Source organism: Pinus tabuliformis, chromosome 1_2, assembly GCF_031772625.1.
Source record: "Pinus tabuliformis cultivar Carrire ecotype Pingquan chromosome 1_2, CPIR1, whole genome shotgun sequence".
Classification (NCBI taxonomy): domain Eukaryota; kingdom Viridiplantae; phylum Streptophyta; class Pinopsida; order Pinales; family Pinaceae; genus Pinus; species Pinus tabuliformis.
In genome coordinates, this window is record NC_142298.1 from 1,034,749,276 (window position 1) to 1,034,765,855 (window position 16,580).

The 16,580-nt window shown below is 32.7% G+C and overlaps 1 protein-coding gene across 14 annotated transcripts; it reads right to left on the reverse strand.

Annotated features, from left to right (window-relative positions):
- Positions 1-5,836: 5,836 nt before the first annotated feature.
- Positions 5,837-16,332, reverse strand: LOC149209666 (uncharacterized). Of its 14 annotated transcripts, none has more exons than XM_089396448.1 (8): positions 13,196-16,332; positions 12,648-13,112; positions 11,410-11,483; positions 10,504-10,766; positions 10,235-10,378; positions 9,693-9,770; positions 9,530-9,603; positions 8,767-8,886 (listed from the first exon to the last, which is right to left on the reverse strand). In XM_089396448.1, exons 1-2 carry the CDS (start codon positions 16,266-16,268, stop codon positions 12,655-12,657), a joined length of 3,531 nt encoding a protein of 1,176 aa, XP_089252574.1. In that variant the 5' UTR covers positions 16,269-16,332; the 3' UTR covers positions 8,767-8,886; positions 9,530-9,603; positions 9,693-9,770; positions 10,235-10,378; positions 10,504-10,766; positions 11,410-11,483; positions 12,648-12,654. The 14 variants fall into 14 exon arrangements, 11 of the variants coding, with proteins under 11 accessions (XP_089252571.1, XP_089252572.1, XP_089252570.1 ...); XM_089396450.1 differs by lacking the exon at positions 8,767-8,886 and having other exon boundaries at positions 8,910-9,603; positions 10,504-10,562; positions 10,697-10,766; XM_089396449.1 differs by lacking the exon at positions 8,767-8,886 and adding an exon at positions 11,584-11,641 and having other exon boundaries at positions 8,910-9,603.
- Between the last annotated feature and the right edge of the window lie 248 nt (positions 16,333-16,580).

Genomic DNA, 16,580 nt, shown 5'->3' on the forward strand with positions numbered 1-16,580 from the left:
ATAAAAAAACTCAACTATTATACAATTTAATTTCATCAAGATTAATAAAAAATCAGTTTAAAAAAATAAGATTAAATTTATTAAACATATTTTAATAAAAAAAATTGATTTTAAAAAATTAATCAAATCATAAAACTATTGATCAAATCTTTTAATGATATTTGTACATATGTTTATCATTGTATTCTATCATGCCTGTAATATTTTTTAATATCTCACTATACAAGAAACAATTCATATTAAAGAAGAGTTAAACTTTATGTAGCATTAATCGTTATAAGTGATTGCAATCACTAGAAAATATCCATTTTAACTTTGGATCAACTAGGCTTGGAGAGGGATCTAATCTCTCAAAATGAAAACTTCTTTTTGAGTGCAAATCTTTAAGAAAGATTTGTACCTTGTGACATTTGATTCCTCACATCACTTGGTAGATCCTTTGTTAAGATGGATCTATTCTAGTTTTTAATAATATTATTTATATTATATAAATTTCCCATGTCTATATATAAAAGTATTCTCATTTTTAATTTCATAACCATCCTAGACCCATCTAACTCTGGATCTATCATGTACCGAGAGGGATCAAATCCCTCGAGGTGAAAACCTTCCTTTTGGAGTGTGGAATTTGAGGAAAGGTTTGCACCTTGAGGGATTTGATCCCTCTCGACGCATGATAAATCCAAAGTTACATGGATCCAGGTTGGTTCCAGTTGAGGGTGATAATGACAAATTTTTAGATGATCATTATTATGTATATGTTTGAGATAAACTTCATACTTTGAAATTTACATTATGTTTTCTTTGTTTGACATGACTATATCATTCTCTTCTTTAATTTTGCTTTTTTGCATGCCTTGAATGGCTTGTACGTCGCTTGGATTCTTTGAGTGGTTTGTGTGTTTGAATTTGGATGGTAATGTTTGTGAATGTTACATTTGATGCGTTATATTTTTATATGTGTATGTTAGTAATTAGTTGGTGATGAAGAAGGGAGACAATCTTGTCGATAGTTTGCAAGAGGATTGATACTAAACATATATTTTGAAGAGTAGTTTTAATAATTTACGGCATCAATATTACACTTGAAATCATTTGTTTCAATGCTAATGTTTGAAATAATTTATTTCCTTCAAAATATTTTGATGATTTTTTTTATTTGTATTTTGTTTTGCAAAATTCAAGAAATAATGTAATTTTGATTTTTTTTTAATGAGTGGTCAAATTTACAAAATCTTTAAATTATTTGTTAGTTTTTTCATCTTTTCATATCGATTATATGAAAATGATAGTTGAGATTGTAAAGCATTCAAATCAATGAATCTACACTAAAATCAATTCAAATCACCATCTACACTAAAATCAATGCATCTAGTGCAAGCAATAAAATATGATTAGAAACCAATGTATATAGTGCAAGCAATCAAATAGAATTAGAAATAAACATCTACACTGAAATCAATGTATTTAGTGCAAGCAATCAAATAGAATTAGAAAAGATCTACATTGAAATCAATGTATCTAGTGCAAGGAATCAAATAGGATTAGAAATCAACATCTACACTGAAATCAATGAATCTAATGCAAACAATCAAATATCATTAGAAATAAACATCTACACTGAAATTAATGCATCTAGTGCAAGCAATCAAATAGGATTAGAAATCACCATCTACCATGAATTCAATGCATTTAGTGCAAGAAATATTCTTTCCTCTCTCCCCACTCCATATATATCTATATATCCCTCCATCTCTCCTTCCTTGTCTCTCTATCTCACCCCCAACCATGCACACTCTATCTCCATATCTTCCTTTTCATTCTCCCTCTCTCTCTCTCGCTCCATTTTTCTCTTTGGATGTCTTTTTTCTTCCTTTACTCTCTCCCCTTCCAAATCCATCTATTTGTCCTCCCTCTCTCCTCCTCTCCCTCCCTCCCTCTCTCCTCCTCTGTCTCTCAAGTTGTCTCCCTCCCTTTCTCTCCCATCTCCCTCTCTCCCCCCCCCATCACTCTCTCCCCCCACACATCACTCTCTCTCTCTCTCTCTCTCTTCCCTCCAACCCTATCCTTATCTCCCTCGCTCTCTCCTTCTCTCTCCCCCCCATCACTCTCTCTCTCTCTTCCCTCCAACCCTATCCTTTGTAGAATTTTCTCTACAAATCAGCTAGCTCACTGATATCATGTAGAAATTTCACTTGCAGATCCAACTGACATATGCAATGTACTAAAGCATAATACTAGATCTACATCTACTATAAACTTTACGAAAGCTAATCAACCATGATCAACATCAAGCATGAACACATATAACTGATAAGAAGGAATCAATCAAACATAACACAGAAAAATTTATCCGAGAAAAGCACCAACCTAAAACCCCATCTCTATATTATCATACATAGGATTTATACAAAGCCTTAGCTCTCACACAACTAGCCAGCTCTCAGTACAATCCTCACAGATGAAGGTGGAAATACATAAGGATTACACAAAGCCTTAGCTCTCACAGCTAGCCAGCTCTCAATGCAATCCTCTTGGATGCTCACAGGCAATCAAGACTCTCCTAAGCCTTCTCCTCTACCCTCCAAGCCTCCTATTTCCTTGCGTAGTTTTTCCTGGGTGATCCTCCTGTTACCAAGTGTAACACTGATCTCACACCCTGTAAAACTGCACAATCCTCAAGGAACCTTGATCCTTCTGCTTGGATGATATTCCTTTATAGGAAAAATCCATCCAACTGATAGTACATTGTCCCTCCTTTGATCTCAACTGGGTCTTTCTCTGAACTGACATGCATGAGTTATTTATGAGTGAATCTTTAGTTATCTGAATTATAGTAGTTACATGCATGCAAGCATTAACTAACTGAACTCTCATTAATTTAACAACCTGTTAAATTAATCTAACCAGAATTGACTAAGTTAACTGAACCAACTAATTACAACTCATCCTTATCTCTTTAACTGATGGATAAATTCATCAATTAATAGATAAAATGTTGCATGTGCTCACATAGACTTCAAGTTTGACTTTCCTTAACTAATTAACTCAAACTGAATTAATTAATTAATTTCCAAACTGCTGTTGATATCAAATTCGAATTTTACTTCCTATTTTTAGTCCAGGGACTGACTAAAATAAGAATCCATCTTGAACTGCTAAAAATAGAACTTCTATTTTTAGCACTTCCATTTTTCATTCTTTGTTGCCCAATCCACCACTGGTACCCAAACTGCTATTTTTAGAACTTCTATTTTTAGCATTTCTTTTTGCCATTTTCAACATCCTTATCTCCCTCTCTCTCTCCCCCTCTCTCCCCCCTGCATATTTGTGTCTCCTTCTCTCTCTCTTACACTTCTCTCCCTCTCTCACTTCTCTCCTTCTCGCTCTCTTCCTTCCTCCTCTCCCATGTCCTTCGTTTTATCTCCTTTAATGCAAGCAGTCAAATAGGATTAGAAATCACCATCTACACATGATTTCTCCCTCCATATCTACCTACCTCTCCCTCTCTCTATCTCTCTCTTCTTCCCTCTCTTCACCTTCCATCTATATATCTATCTCTTTCTATTTCTCTTTTGTCTCTTTATATCACCCCCAAAACATACACACTCTTTCTCCACATATATATATCTATCTATATATATATCCCTCTCTCTTTCTTCCCCTTCTCTCCCTCTTCCCCCCTTCTATCTCTCTTCCCTCTTACTCTCCTCTCTTCCTCTTTCTCCATCTCCCTTATCACTCTTTCTCTCTCTCTCTCTCTCTCTCTCTCTCTCTCTCTCTCTATATATATATATATATATATATATGTTATTCTTCTCCCCTCCCTCTCTCATCCTTTCTCTCAAGTCCTCTCTCTCCCTTTCTCCCCCTTCCTCTCACTCCCTCTATCTCGCCACTCTATCACTTTGTCTTTGTTCTTCCCTCCCATATATATATATATATATAGAGAGAGAGAGAGAGAGTTAATATATATCATTATATATTATAATATGAAAATTTTAATATTATATTAAATTTAATATTGTATTAATCCTAAGTTATTAAATTTATAATATTAATATTATAGTATATTAATATATTATTATTATATTTAATGGTACTTTTTATATTGCATGATAACAAAATTTTCAAATATTACAACTTTGATGTGGAAATATTTATGTCTTTAGAGATTTCAATGTATCCATAGGATATTGTTTCCATGACTCATTTTACAAATATTTAATTAAAATGAATATTAAAAGATTCTCGAGCAAGATTTTCAATTCTTTGTGTTGAAATAACATTTTTACTTTATTTTACTAAATGGTAGACTTTAGTAAATAGTAAAGAAGTTTAAGATTTTACATGATTTGGAATTTTAATGTGGTGAATTTTTTGATGAAGGTAAATTTATTATCCATTTAAATTCAAGGGATATGATAAAATAACTATTAAACATATAAGATAATTTTATTACAATACAATACAATTATTTTGTGCATTTAATAGTTATTTTATCATTAAATTTGAATAAATATATTAAACATTTAAATTAATTATTTTTATTTTTTTATTTAATGTGGTAAATTTTTTGTTGAAGGTAAATTTGTTATCCAATCAAATTCAACTTATATGATAAAATAACTATTAAACACATAAGATAATTGTATTACAATAAAATACAATTATTTTATGCATTTAATAGTTATTTTATCATTGAATATTTTGGTCGACATGATGAAAATTTCAACTTTGATGATGGGCCGACAAACTTACACTTTCAACTTTGATGATGTACCGACAGACTTACTACTTATACATACTTACACATCATACTGGACGGACATACTTATACATACCAAGCGCACATATTTATACATACCCAGTGGACATACTTATACATCATACTGATAATGGACCAATAGACTTACACATCATACTGGACGGACATACTTATACATACCAAGCGCACATACTTATACATACCAAGTGGACATACTTATATATAAAATTAAATTGATATAAAATATTTACAATATATTTTGACTATGAAATAAGTTAAGGCTTATGGGCCTGTGGTATTGATAAGCCACAATATTTTCTGGTGTAAAAAAAAAAAAAAAAATTACAAGTTAATAATATCCATAGTAAAGTGGGGTGAATATTCATGGTTAAGATATATTATAATTTTATTTTAAATATTAAGTTTTATGTGTTTATTAATAAAATTTAAACATGGTTACATAATTATTATTTTAATTTATATGGTAAAATAGATCCTAATTTATAGCTACTATTTATATGTAATATGTTTTAATGTGATATATATATTATAATATTCTTTTAATAAAATTACAATATGACAAATTGAATTTTATTATTTTTATTAATTTTAATGTTTTATAATTAATTGAGCCAATATTTAGATGTTTACACTCATTTACGAACACTACAATAGAGCCTCCATTTTAGGCTTTAGATTACTTTTAACTTTTTATTATTTTTTGTCAAATGTTTATAAACATCTACACCACTGACTATAGAGTGCAATGTTTACCCATACTCGGATTGTAGAGTGCATGTCTGCACAATAACCCAAATTACTAAACGGTTTCATAAAACTAAAGTAATATGGAAATTCTAAATTCATATGAGGCATACATTGCAAATTCAATTTAAAAATAGAGAAATCTTTATTAATCTTGATCATTAGCCTATTTACAATACATTTTATCAATTAAACATGCACCATCAACACGATATGAAAAAAAATAATATAGATGAACAATATACATCTCAAACATACAATATCTCATCGAAAGAAATAAACATGTCAACTAAACATCTCATCATAATTCATAATCATGCCATATATACATCTCTAGTCAAATATTTACCACCCAATATATATCATGTAGAATATCATTGATACCAAGGTCCACCATCATAGCTAGAGGCATCAATGGATGGATCAATATATGGTGTAGATAATGACACAAGTGGAGGAGAAGGAAGAGGAGGAAGTGGAATGGTGGATGGTGCAACTAGTGATGCGTGTGGAGGAGAAGCAATAGGAGGAGGATGTGAATCAGTGGATGGTTCCACTAGTGACTCATGTGGAGGAGGTGAAGGAGGAGGAGTGGATGTTATAACTGGTGATTCATGTGGAGGAGAATCAAGGGATGTCACTGGGTCTATTGAAGAAACAGGTGATGGAGAATCATGATATGAAGGTTTAAGTGGTGGAGAAGCACAATGTAAAGGACTAGGTGGTGCAAAATTATGATGTGGAGGACCAGGTGGTGAAGATTCATGATGTGGAGGGCCCAGAGCATCATTCTTAGAAGATGGCATGGACTAACCATTTTCCTTTAACATTCGAATGAGGTTGAGGGTACCTACGACATGACACATCGATAACATCATGTCACGAGCAAGTGGGCACCATATCTTTATCAACTTCAAGGAATGCAAGATATATCTAGCATGAAAAGATGCCACCACCTCCCTATGCAATTCATCAAATTAATCTGGACCTTATGATCCAGACTGCATGGCATGACAAGTCTACGTGCTAGAGGCTACTAGACAGCCTCATCCATTTTCTCATCCTATTGGGAGGTTGATCCCCAACATATGTGTCCATATCTATAAAAAATAAGTAATAATAATCAAATAATTGAAACAAAATATTATGATAAAGTATATGAGTATTAAATTATAAGATAGAAAAATGTGCAACTAATTTTATCAATGCATAAGCATAATATTACCTCTATCATCTGGTGACTCATCCTGAGTAAACAACAGGTCCAAAACTCAAACATACCAACTGTAAATATCCACAAATGTGATGAAAATCACAATGTGTAATCTCATACAATATGAGGTGTAATGGGCTTGAAATACGAGCAAATTCAAGCCACTAGGATCTTCTAATCTGAGGAACTTCCTACTTGAACTATGATGAACATGTGAAGTAGTGTTAAGCTCTTCCATCACTTCTAAGCTTGCCGCAAAATTCACTGATGCAAGTTGCCAACAATTCAAACATTAATTTAAATAAAAATTGAAATAAAATCCTCACAAAAACATTGGTTTACATATAAAATAAAATTAATATCTTTGTTATCACTTTTCATGTGCCTTTTACAAAAAAATTTATTCTACAACTAGCTCTCTCTCATATGTACTCCAAGTGGTAGTTGGATCTTGGTTTTGAAAAGAAACAAATGATGGTTCTATTGTTTAGAAAAGCTAATTTCCTTCATTTGATGGAAAACGAGCTATTCCTGTAGGTTTCCAAATCAATATCAGATCTAATCCCATTGACGTTGTCATTTTGACAATGTTTGTGCATATATTTCCATAGACAATTTTGGACACTTTATGTAGAGTTTCCTGGAAGTTTTGGGAAGTCTATGGAAGACTTATTATATTTTGGACTCTATTTACAAGGCTTGAACTGATCTGACATGTATTGGAACAAAGAAGTTTAATTTTCAATTTTGAGCTATATACAATGTAATATATAGGAATAAATTTGGATATAATCTAAGAAGCAATTCATTGGTTTCTCATGCAATGTTATATGCATATAAATACTCTTTATCTAGAATATCATGTGCCTCAAGTATATGTTTTGATAAATATATCAGCATGCTTACATGTAGCATTGTTTCTAGTATCTTCTTGACTTCCACCAGAATATTGGTGCCCATGGTGTCAATTGTAGTTATAGCTGCAACAAAAGTTCACGAATTTATTTATGCAATTAAATTAAAATTGATATTGATATGCAAGGTTTAGGTGGATTAATGAATATCATACCAGTGCAACGTATCACTGACATGTTATCATTTATTCTTCTTTATTTTATCTTCTTCATCACCTACTCAACTGAATATCCTGCATAAAATTTACAACCATAAAAGGAACTAAATATATTTAAAATTCTTATACAGTTATAAAACTATGAAGAAATTTATGAAATAATAAAAATATCAGAATTATCCTAAAATAATGAACCTATTAGTAATATGGTATTGACTCATCAACTAAATTATTATGACAACAAAACTAAACTAAATAGAAATGTCCACAAAAATAAAAATATTCAAGCATTCAAGTTTAATTCCCACCCTTTAAATTTATAAATATAGAAAAAAAACTTTAAATCATGGATTCCAAATCTATCATAAATATCTAAACTATACAACGCCTACCATAAGATTGACTAGTTAACTAGCTCTATATATATAGATACCTACAACATGACACATCGGTAACATCATGTCACGAGCAAGTGGGCGCCATATCTTTATCAACTTCAAGGACTGCAAGATATATCTAGTATGAAAAGATGCCACTACCTCCCTATGCAATTCATCAACTTAATCTAGACCTTATGATCTAGAATGCATGGCATGACAGGTCTACATGCTAGAGGCTACTAGACAGCCTCATCCATTTGCTCATACTATTGGGAGGTTGATCCCCAACATATGTGTCCATATCTACAAAAAATAAGTAATAATAATCAGATAATTGAAACAAAATATTACGATAAAGTATATGAGTATTAAATTATAAGACAAAAAAATGTGCAACTAATTTTATCAATGCATAAGCATAATATTACCTCTATCATCTGGTGACTCATCCTGAGTAAACAACAGGTCCAAAACTTGACAACAACTGTAAATATCCACAAATGTGATGAAAATCACAATGTGTAACAATGTGTAATCTCATGCAATATGAGGTGTAATGGGCTTGAAATATGAGCAAATTCAAGCCACTAGGATCTTCTAATCTGGGGAACTTCCTACTTGAACTATGATGAACATGTGAAGTAGTGTTAAGTTCTTCCATCACTTCTGAGTCTTGCCACAAAATTCACTAATGCAAGTTGCCAACAATTCAAACATTAATTTAAATAAAAATTGAAATAAAATCCTCACAAAAACATTGGTTTACATATAAAATAGAATTAATATCTTTGTTATCACTTTTCATGTGCCTTTTACAAAAAATTTAATTCTACAACTGGCTCTCTCTCATATGTACTCCAAGTGGTAGTTGGATCTTGGTTTTGAAAAGAAACAAATGATGGTTCTATTGTTTAGAAAAACTAATTTCCTTCATTTGATGGAAAACAAGCTATTCCTGTAGGTTTCCAAATCAATATCAGATCTAATCCCATTGACGTTGTCATTTATGACAATGTTTGTGCATATATTTCCATAGACAGTTTTGGACACTTTATGTAGAGTTTCCCGGAAGTTTTGGGAAGTCTATGGAAGACTTATTATATTTTGGACTCTATTTAAAAGGCTTGAACTGGTCTGACATGTATTGGAGCAAAGAAGTTTAATTTTCAATTTTGAGCTATATACAATTTAATATATAGGAATAAATTTGGATATAATCTAAGAAGCAATTCATTGGTGTCTCATGCAATGCTATATGCATATAAATACTCTTTATCTAGAATATCATGTGCCTCAAGTATATGTTTTGATAAATATATCATCATGCTTACATGTAGCCTTGTTTCTAGTATCTTCTTGACTTCCACCTGAATATTGGTGCCCATGGTGTCAATTGTAGTTATCGCTGCAACAAAAGTTCACGAATTTATTTATGTAACTAAATTAAAATTGATATTGATATGCAAGGTTTAGGTGGATTAATGAATATCATACCAGTGCAGCATATTACTGACATGTTATAATTTATTCTTCTTTATTTTATCATCTTCATCACCTACTCAACTGAATATCCTGCATAAAATTTACAACCATAAAAGGCACTAAATATATTTAAAATTCTTAGACAGTTATAAAACTATGACGAAATTTATGAAATAATAAAAATATCAGATTATCCTAAAATAATGAACCTATTAGTAAAATGGTATTGACTCATCAACTAAATTATTATGACATCAAAACTAAATTAAATAGAAACATCCACAAAAATAAAAATATTCAAGTATTCAAGTTTAATTCTCGCCCTTTAAATTTATAAATATAGAAAAAAAAACTTTAAATCATGGATTCCAAATCTGACATAAATATCTAAACTGTACAACACCTGCCATAAGATTGACTAGTTAACTAGCTCTATATATATAGATACCTATAACATGACACATCAGTAACATCATGTCACGAGCAGGTGGGCGCCATATCTTTATCAACTTCAATGACTGCAAGATATATCTAGCATGAAAAGATGCCACTACCTCCCTATGCAATTCATCAACTTAATCTGGACCTTATGTTGCAGATTGCATGGCATGACAGGTCTACGTGCTAGAGGCTACTAGACAACCTCATCCATTTTCTCATCCTATTGGGAGGTTGATCCCCAACATATGTATCCATATCTACAAAAAATAAGTAATAATAATCAGATAATTGAAACAAAATATTACGATAAAGTATATGGGTATTAAATTATAAGACAAAAAAATGTGCAACTAATTTTATCAATGCATAAGCATAATATTACCTCTATCATCTGGTGACTCAATCTAAGTAAACAACAGGTCCAAAACTCGAACATACCCACTGTAAATATCCACAAATGTGATGAAAATCACAATGTGTAACAATGTGTAATATCATACAATATGAGGTGTAATGGGCTTGAAATACGAGCAAATTCAAGCCACTAGGCTCTTCTAATCTGAGGAACTTCCTACTTGAACTATGATGAACATGTGAAGTAGTGTTAAGCTCTTCCATCACTTCTGAGTCTTGCCGCAAAATTCACTGATGCAAGTTGCCAACGATTCAAACATTAATTTAAATAAAAATTGAAATAAAATCCTCACAAAAACATTGGTTTACATATAAAATAAAATTAATATCTTTGTTATCACTTTTCATGTGCCTTTTACAAAAAAATTAATTCTACAACTGGCTCTCTCTCATATGTACTCCAAGTGGTAGTTGGATCTTGGTTTTGAAAAGAAACAAATGATGGTTCTATTGTTTAGAAAAACTAATTTCCTTCTTTGGATGGAAAACAAGCTATTCCTGTATGTTTCCAAATCAATATCAGATCTAATCCCATTGACGTTGTCATTCATGACAATGTTTGTGCATATATTTCCATAGACACTTTTGAACACTTTATGTAGAGTTTCCCGGAAGTTTTGGGAAGTCTATGGAAGACTTATTATATTTTGGACTCTATTTAAAAGGCTTGAACTGGTCTGACATGTATTGGAGCAAAGAAGTTTAATTTTCAATTTTGAGCTATATACAATTTAATATATAGGAATAAATTTGGATATAATCGAAGAAGCAATTCATTGGTTTCTCATGCAATGCTATATGCATATAAATACTCTTTATCTGGAATATCATGTGCCTCAAGTATATGTTTTGATGAATATATCATCATGCTTACCTGTAGCCTTGTTTCTAGTATGTTCTTGACTTCCACAAGAATATTGGTGCCCATGGTGTCAATTGTAGTTATAGCTGCAACAAAAGTTCACAAATTTGTTTATGTAACTAAATTAAAATTGATATTGATATGCAAGGTTTAGGTGGACTAATGAATATCATACATATCACTGACATGTTATCATTTATTCTTCTTTATTTTGTCTTCTTCTTCACCTACTCAACTGAATATCCTGCATAAAATTTACAACCATAAAAGGTACTAAATATGTCTGAAATTCTTAGACAGTTATAAAACTATGACGAAATTTATGAGATAATAAAAATATCAGAATTATCGTAAAATAATGAACCTATTAGTCTATTAGGACAGCAAAACTAAACTAAATAGAAACGTCCACAAAATAAAAATATATAACCCCTTTGATTGAAATGACATTAAATATTAAGTTTAATTCCCACCCTTTAAATTTATAAATATAGGAAAAAACTTTAAATCATGGATTCCAAATCTGACATAAATATCTAAACTGTACAACACCGGCCAAAAGATTAACTACTAAACTAGGTCTATATATATAGATAGAGAGAAAAAATAAAACAAGAAAGGTTTTGCATACCAGTGAAGTTGGTAATTGAGCATCGGTAGGGATGTTGATAACAAGCCAATTAATATTTTTGATAATCCCGGGAGGTCTAAGTCATCATAAATTGTATATAAAGGTCACAGCTTTAGGATATTAATCATTTTCCTTTTATTGCTAGTCGAATCCATAATGGTATAGTTGAAGAGTAAAGCCTTGGAGGCTAGCCCGTGGACATCATTCTATAAAATTTAAAATTTACATTTAAAATAATGCTTATTTTTTTCTAACAATATGTGTTATGAACAAAACAGATTGATGAAATTTATGATGGTTAAAAAAATCTTAAAATTATAATCCTCTAAACAAACTAGTATATATATATATACGCAATTTCTTATCACTTTTTTTTACTGCTTTTTGTATGGCTAGGAACCATCAATTTTGGATCTGGGATAAAATAAAATGGATTTTAATGAGATGATTTCATATAACATTTTTATTGGATTATTAATTAGATGAATATTAGAAATACATTTAGACATATCTTGTTTTACTTACACATTAAAATATAACGATAAACATCTAGTTTATATGTATGAAAACATTGTTTAACATAAAACTGCATTAATGGTTGAGTAATGTAAATACCTACCATTTGATTAAAATGTAGAACTTTGATCATTTGATGTAGTAGCATTATTCCCCGTTGCACTTGTAACGGAAAGCAAAGTAGATATGCTTGGTCTTAATTTCTTTGAAGCAACTTTGTTTTTCACCAAATCCTCTCTAACACTCTCCAACACCATCAACACATCCCTTATAGTTGGGCGTTCTTCAGGTGAATCTTTTGAACAAAGTAGACCAACACGTAACAAAGAATGTAGGGATTTGCATTTATCATTGTCTTCAATTTCATATTCATCCACCTTTCTCAAAAGACAAATGTCAATTACCTCATTCATTCTATTTGGAAGTGCCAAGTTTACCCATTTGCTCAAGTTCAAGTCTCCATCAAACATGTCACTGGTCGGCTTTTTTCTAGTAAGCATTTCCAATAAAAGAATGCCATAACTGTAAACATCTCCTTGAGTTGAAACCTTCTCACCCAATCCATACTCTGCATTCAAGGCATCCCTAATCAAATAATTACATTGTTAATGAAAAAAATACAAATAAAAGTAATATTTCAAAAGATTATACCTGGTGCAATGTAGCCAACAGATCCTTTCAAAGCAAGTGTTGAAGTAAATGAATCATTAGTGGTAGCACCAACTAATCTTGCAATCCCAAAATCTGTTACATGCCCTACCATGTCTTCATCCAAAAGCACATTACTGGGTTTTATATCACAATGCACTACTTGTACAGGGGAATAATGGTGAAGATATTCTATGGCATGGGCCACATCTATGGCAATGTCTAGTCGAGATTTCAATCCCAATTCACACACATTTGTATTATAGTTTTCATCTCTATTAATATACAAATGCTTCTCTAAGCTTCCATTACTCATAAGTTCAAACACTAAACTTTTGAAGTGGAGGTTGGAACATGAGGTTATGATCCTCACAAGATTCCTATGTCGAACCTTTTGCAAGACTTTGCATTCCATTTTAAAACTCTTGTCAACTTGGTCACTTTGCAAATTGAAAACCTTTACAGCAACAAGTGTGCCATCACTCAAAATACCTTTGTAGACTGATCCAATATTACCCTTCCCCAACAAGTTGGCCTCAATAAATCCATTAGTTGCTCCCACGAGCTCTTGATATGAGATCCTTTGATGCTCTAATTTTTGCAAAATAACTTCTAGAAAATGTGGCTCTTTTATTTGAAAATTGCCCCTCCAAAAGAATTTTAAAAGTAGACAAGATAATATAATACCAATAGCACCAACTATTGGCAATAGAACTTTCATTAGAACTTCAACATGACTTGTTGGTGTTCGACATGGAGGTAATGAAAATACTTGTGGTCCACATAGGCGAGAATTTCCAATTAAGGAAATGATGATGGATATATTTGTGAAAAATCCTCTTGATATTTCTCCTTTGAGAGTATTAAAAGATAAATTCAAACAGTGGAGGTTTTTCAACTTGTTAAGAGTGATTGGTATTGTACCTGATAAGGAGTTGAAAGAGAGATCTAAGTCCACAAGATTTTGTAGATTTCCAAGTGAGTCTGGAATTGAACCTTCTAAGGAATTGTTAGATAGATTCAATGATTCAAGAGCAATGCAACTTCCAAGTGTTGTTGGAATGACACTGGTTAGTAGATTGGAAGAAATGTCTATAGCTAGAGCGTCTCCAAGTTTTCCAATCTCTGGAGGTAAAGGGCCCTCCAACAAATTCCATGACAAATTTAAATAGAAGAGTAAGTGAGGAAGAGTGACAACTTCTCGTGGTATGCTTCCACTTAGTCTATTATGAGACAAGTCCAATATTTCCAAATTCTCACAATCTCTTAAAGTAGCAGGTATCTTATCTGAAAAGTAGTTGTCATGAAGGGAAAGGATCCTTAGTTGTTTACTGGGGCATAGAGAATTGGGAATTTTTCCAGAAAGCATGTTTGTACTAATGTCCAAGAGACCAAGATGATTTAGTTGTTTAAAGTGGTCAGTGATGTTCCCTTTCAATTTGTTGTTTCCTAAATATAATCTTTCTAATTTTTCAAGGTTTCCTAATGGTGGAATACTACCATTTAAAACATTTTTCGCTAAATTTAGAAAGGTTAGGTTTCTAAGATTGTTGATATGTGGAGGGATGTTTCCTTCTATCATGTTGTTTGATAATGATAAGATAGACATATGGATAGAAAGTTTGCCTATGGCAGGGGGCAAAACACCACTTAGTTTGTTGTCATCCAAACATAGTTCTTGTAACTGAGAGCAATTGGTGAGGGCTACAAGAAAGGGCATAGTTGTAGTGTTGCCACTATCAAGTTGATTATCTTGCAAGTCTAGTTGTCTAAGGAGGGATAGCTTACCTAACTCTATTGGCACACTCCCACTCAGCTCATTGTTATTAAGAAAGAGATAATAGAGCTGGGAACAATTTCCAATGGAAGTTGGTATCTTTCCATTAAGATAATTGCCCCATAAAGATATTATTCTCAAGTTAATGATATTTGGCAAGTAAGTGGGAATGTTGCCTCTAAGTTCGTTTTCCTCAAATCGTATTTCAGTCAAAGTGGAAATGTTTGACAAAGAAGAGGGAATAGTGCCTGACAAATTGTTGTCATATAGATGAAGGCATTTCAAATTAGTGAACAAGCCCAATTCATGTGGAATGGTGCCAGTCAATTTATTTGTGCAAATTCCCAAAACACTCAAAGAAGAAATATTAGATAAAGAAGTGGGAATAGTACCAGAAAAATCATTTTGATATAAGAAAAGATTTTCCAAATGAATGAGCTGACCCAATTCTTGTGGTATGTTTCCTGTAAATTTGTTTATGGAAATATCTAATGTAAGCAAAGTAGATATATTTGACAAAGAAAGCGGAAAAGTGCCGGACAAAACATTTTTATATGCTTCAAACACAACCAGATGAGTGAGCATGCCCAATTCATGTGGAATATTGCCGACCAGTTGATTTGAGAAAAGTACAAGCCATTGCATATTACTGAGCGAACCCAATTGGGATGGAATGACACCAGTCAAATTATTTGTAGAAACGTCTAGTTTAATCAAAGCAGAAAGGTTTCCTAAGGAATAGGGAATTGAACCTGTGAGCCAGTTGATTTGTAAGTCAAGAACCTCCAAATGCACCAGCGAACCCAACTCTACGGGGATATTTCCACCCAGATTGTTGTTTGCGAGCGACAGAAGAGTCAAATTTCTGCAACTGCCCAAATGACTCGGAATGCTTCCCTCTAATTGATTGTGCTCCAACCAGAGCATCTTCAGACGAAAGAGGCGTCCCAATTGTGGTGGGATATGACCATGGAGTGTATTGTGTGAAAGACTGAGTGAGCGGAGAAATGAGAGATTGCCTAAGAAAGGAGAGATTGTACCTTGCAGATCCATGGCACTGAGGTCGAGGCCCACCACTCTATTCGGATGTCGGTGGCTGCAGGTGACCGCAGTCCAGTTGCAGAGAGGGGTGGTTGGACCCCAGTTGGCCATGGAATCGTAAGGATCACTGGTGATCAGCTTCTTGAATTGCAACAGCGACTGCCGATCATCGTGAAATGGGCGAGCAAGGGAGGGGAATGAGAAAATGAAGAGCAGGAGGAACAGAGGCGCAAACAGAAAAGAGAGAGAGGGCATCATGATTTTGTTTGAATATTAAATTGGGAATGGATCTGGAAATGCAAATGAACAGGTAAGAGGGAAATCGCAGTGGTATAAATGCGCCTTCCTCACAAGTATTTATAAGCTATTTACATATAGACAAAGTGGTCGGGTTGTGGGGCACAGGGAAAGAGTGGGGCGGCGGGCCAATGTTCCATTAACACTCGCTTTACCAGAATGTCATCCCAAAAACATTTATTAATGAGCAACACCACTGATAACTACATTGACTACAATCACGCGAAGTGCGTGAAAGAAACCAGTGAAAGTTATGGGGAGACGACAATCACG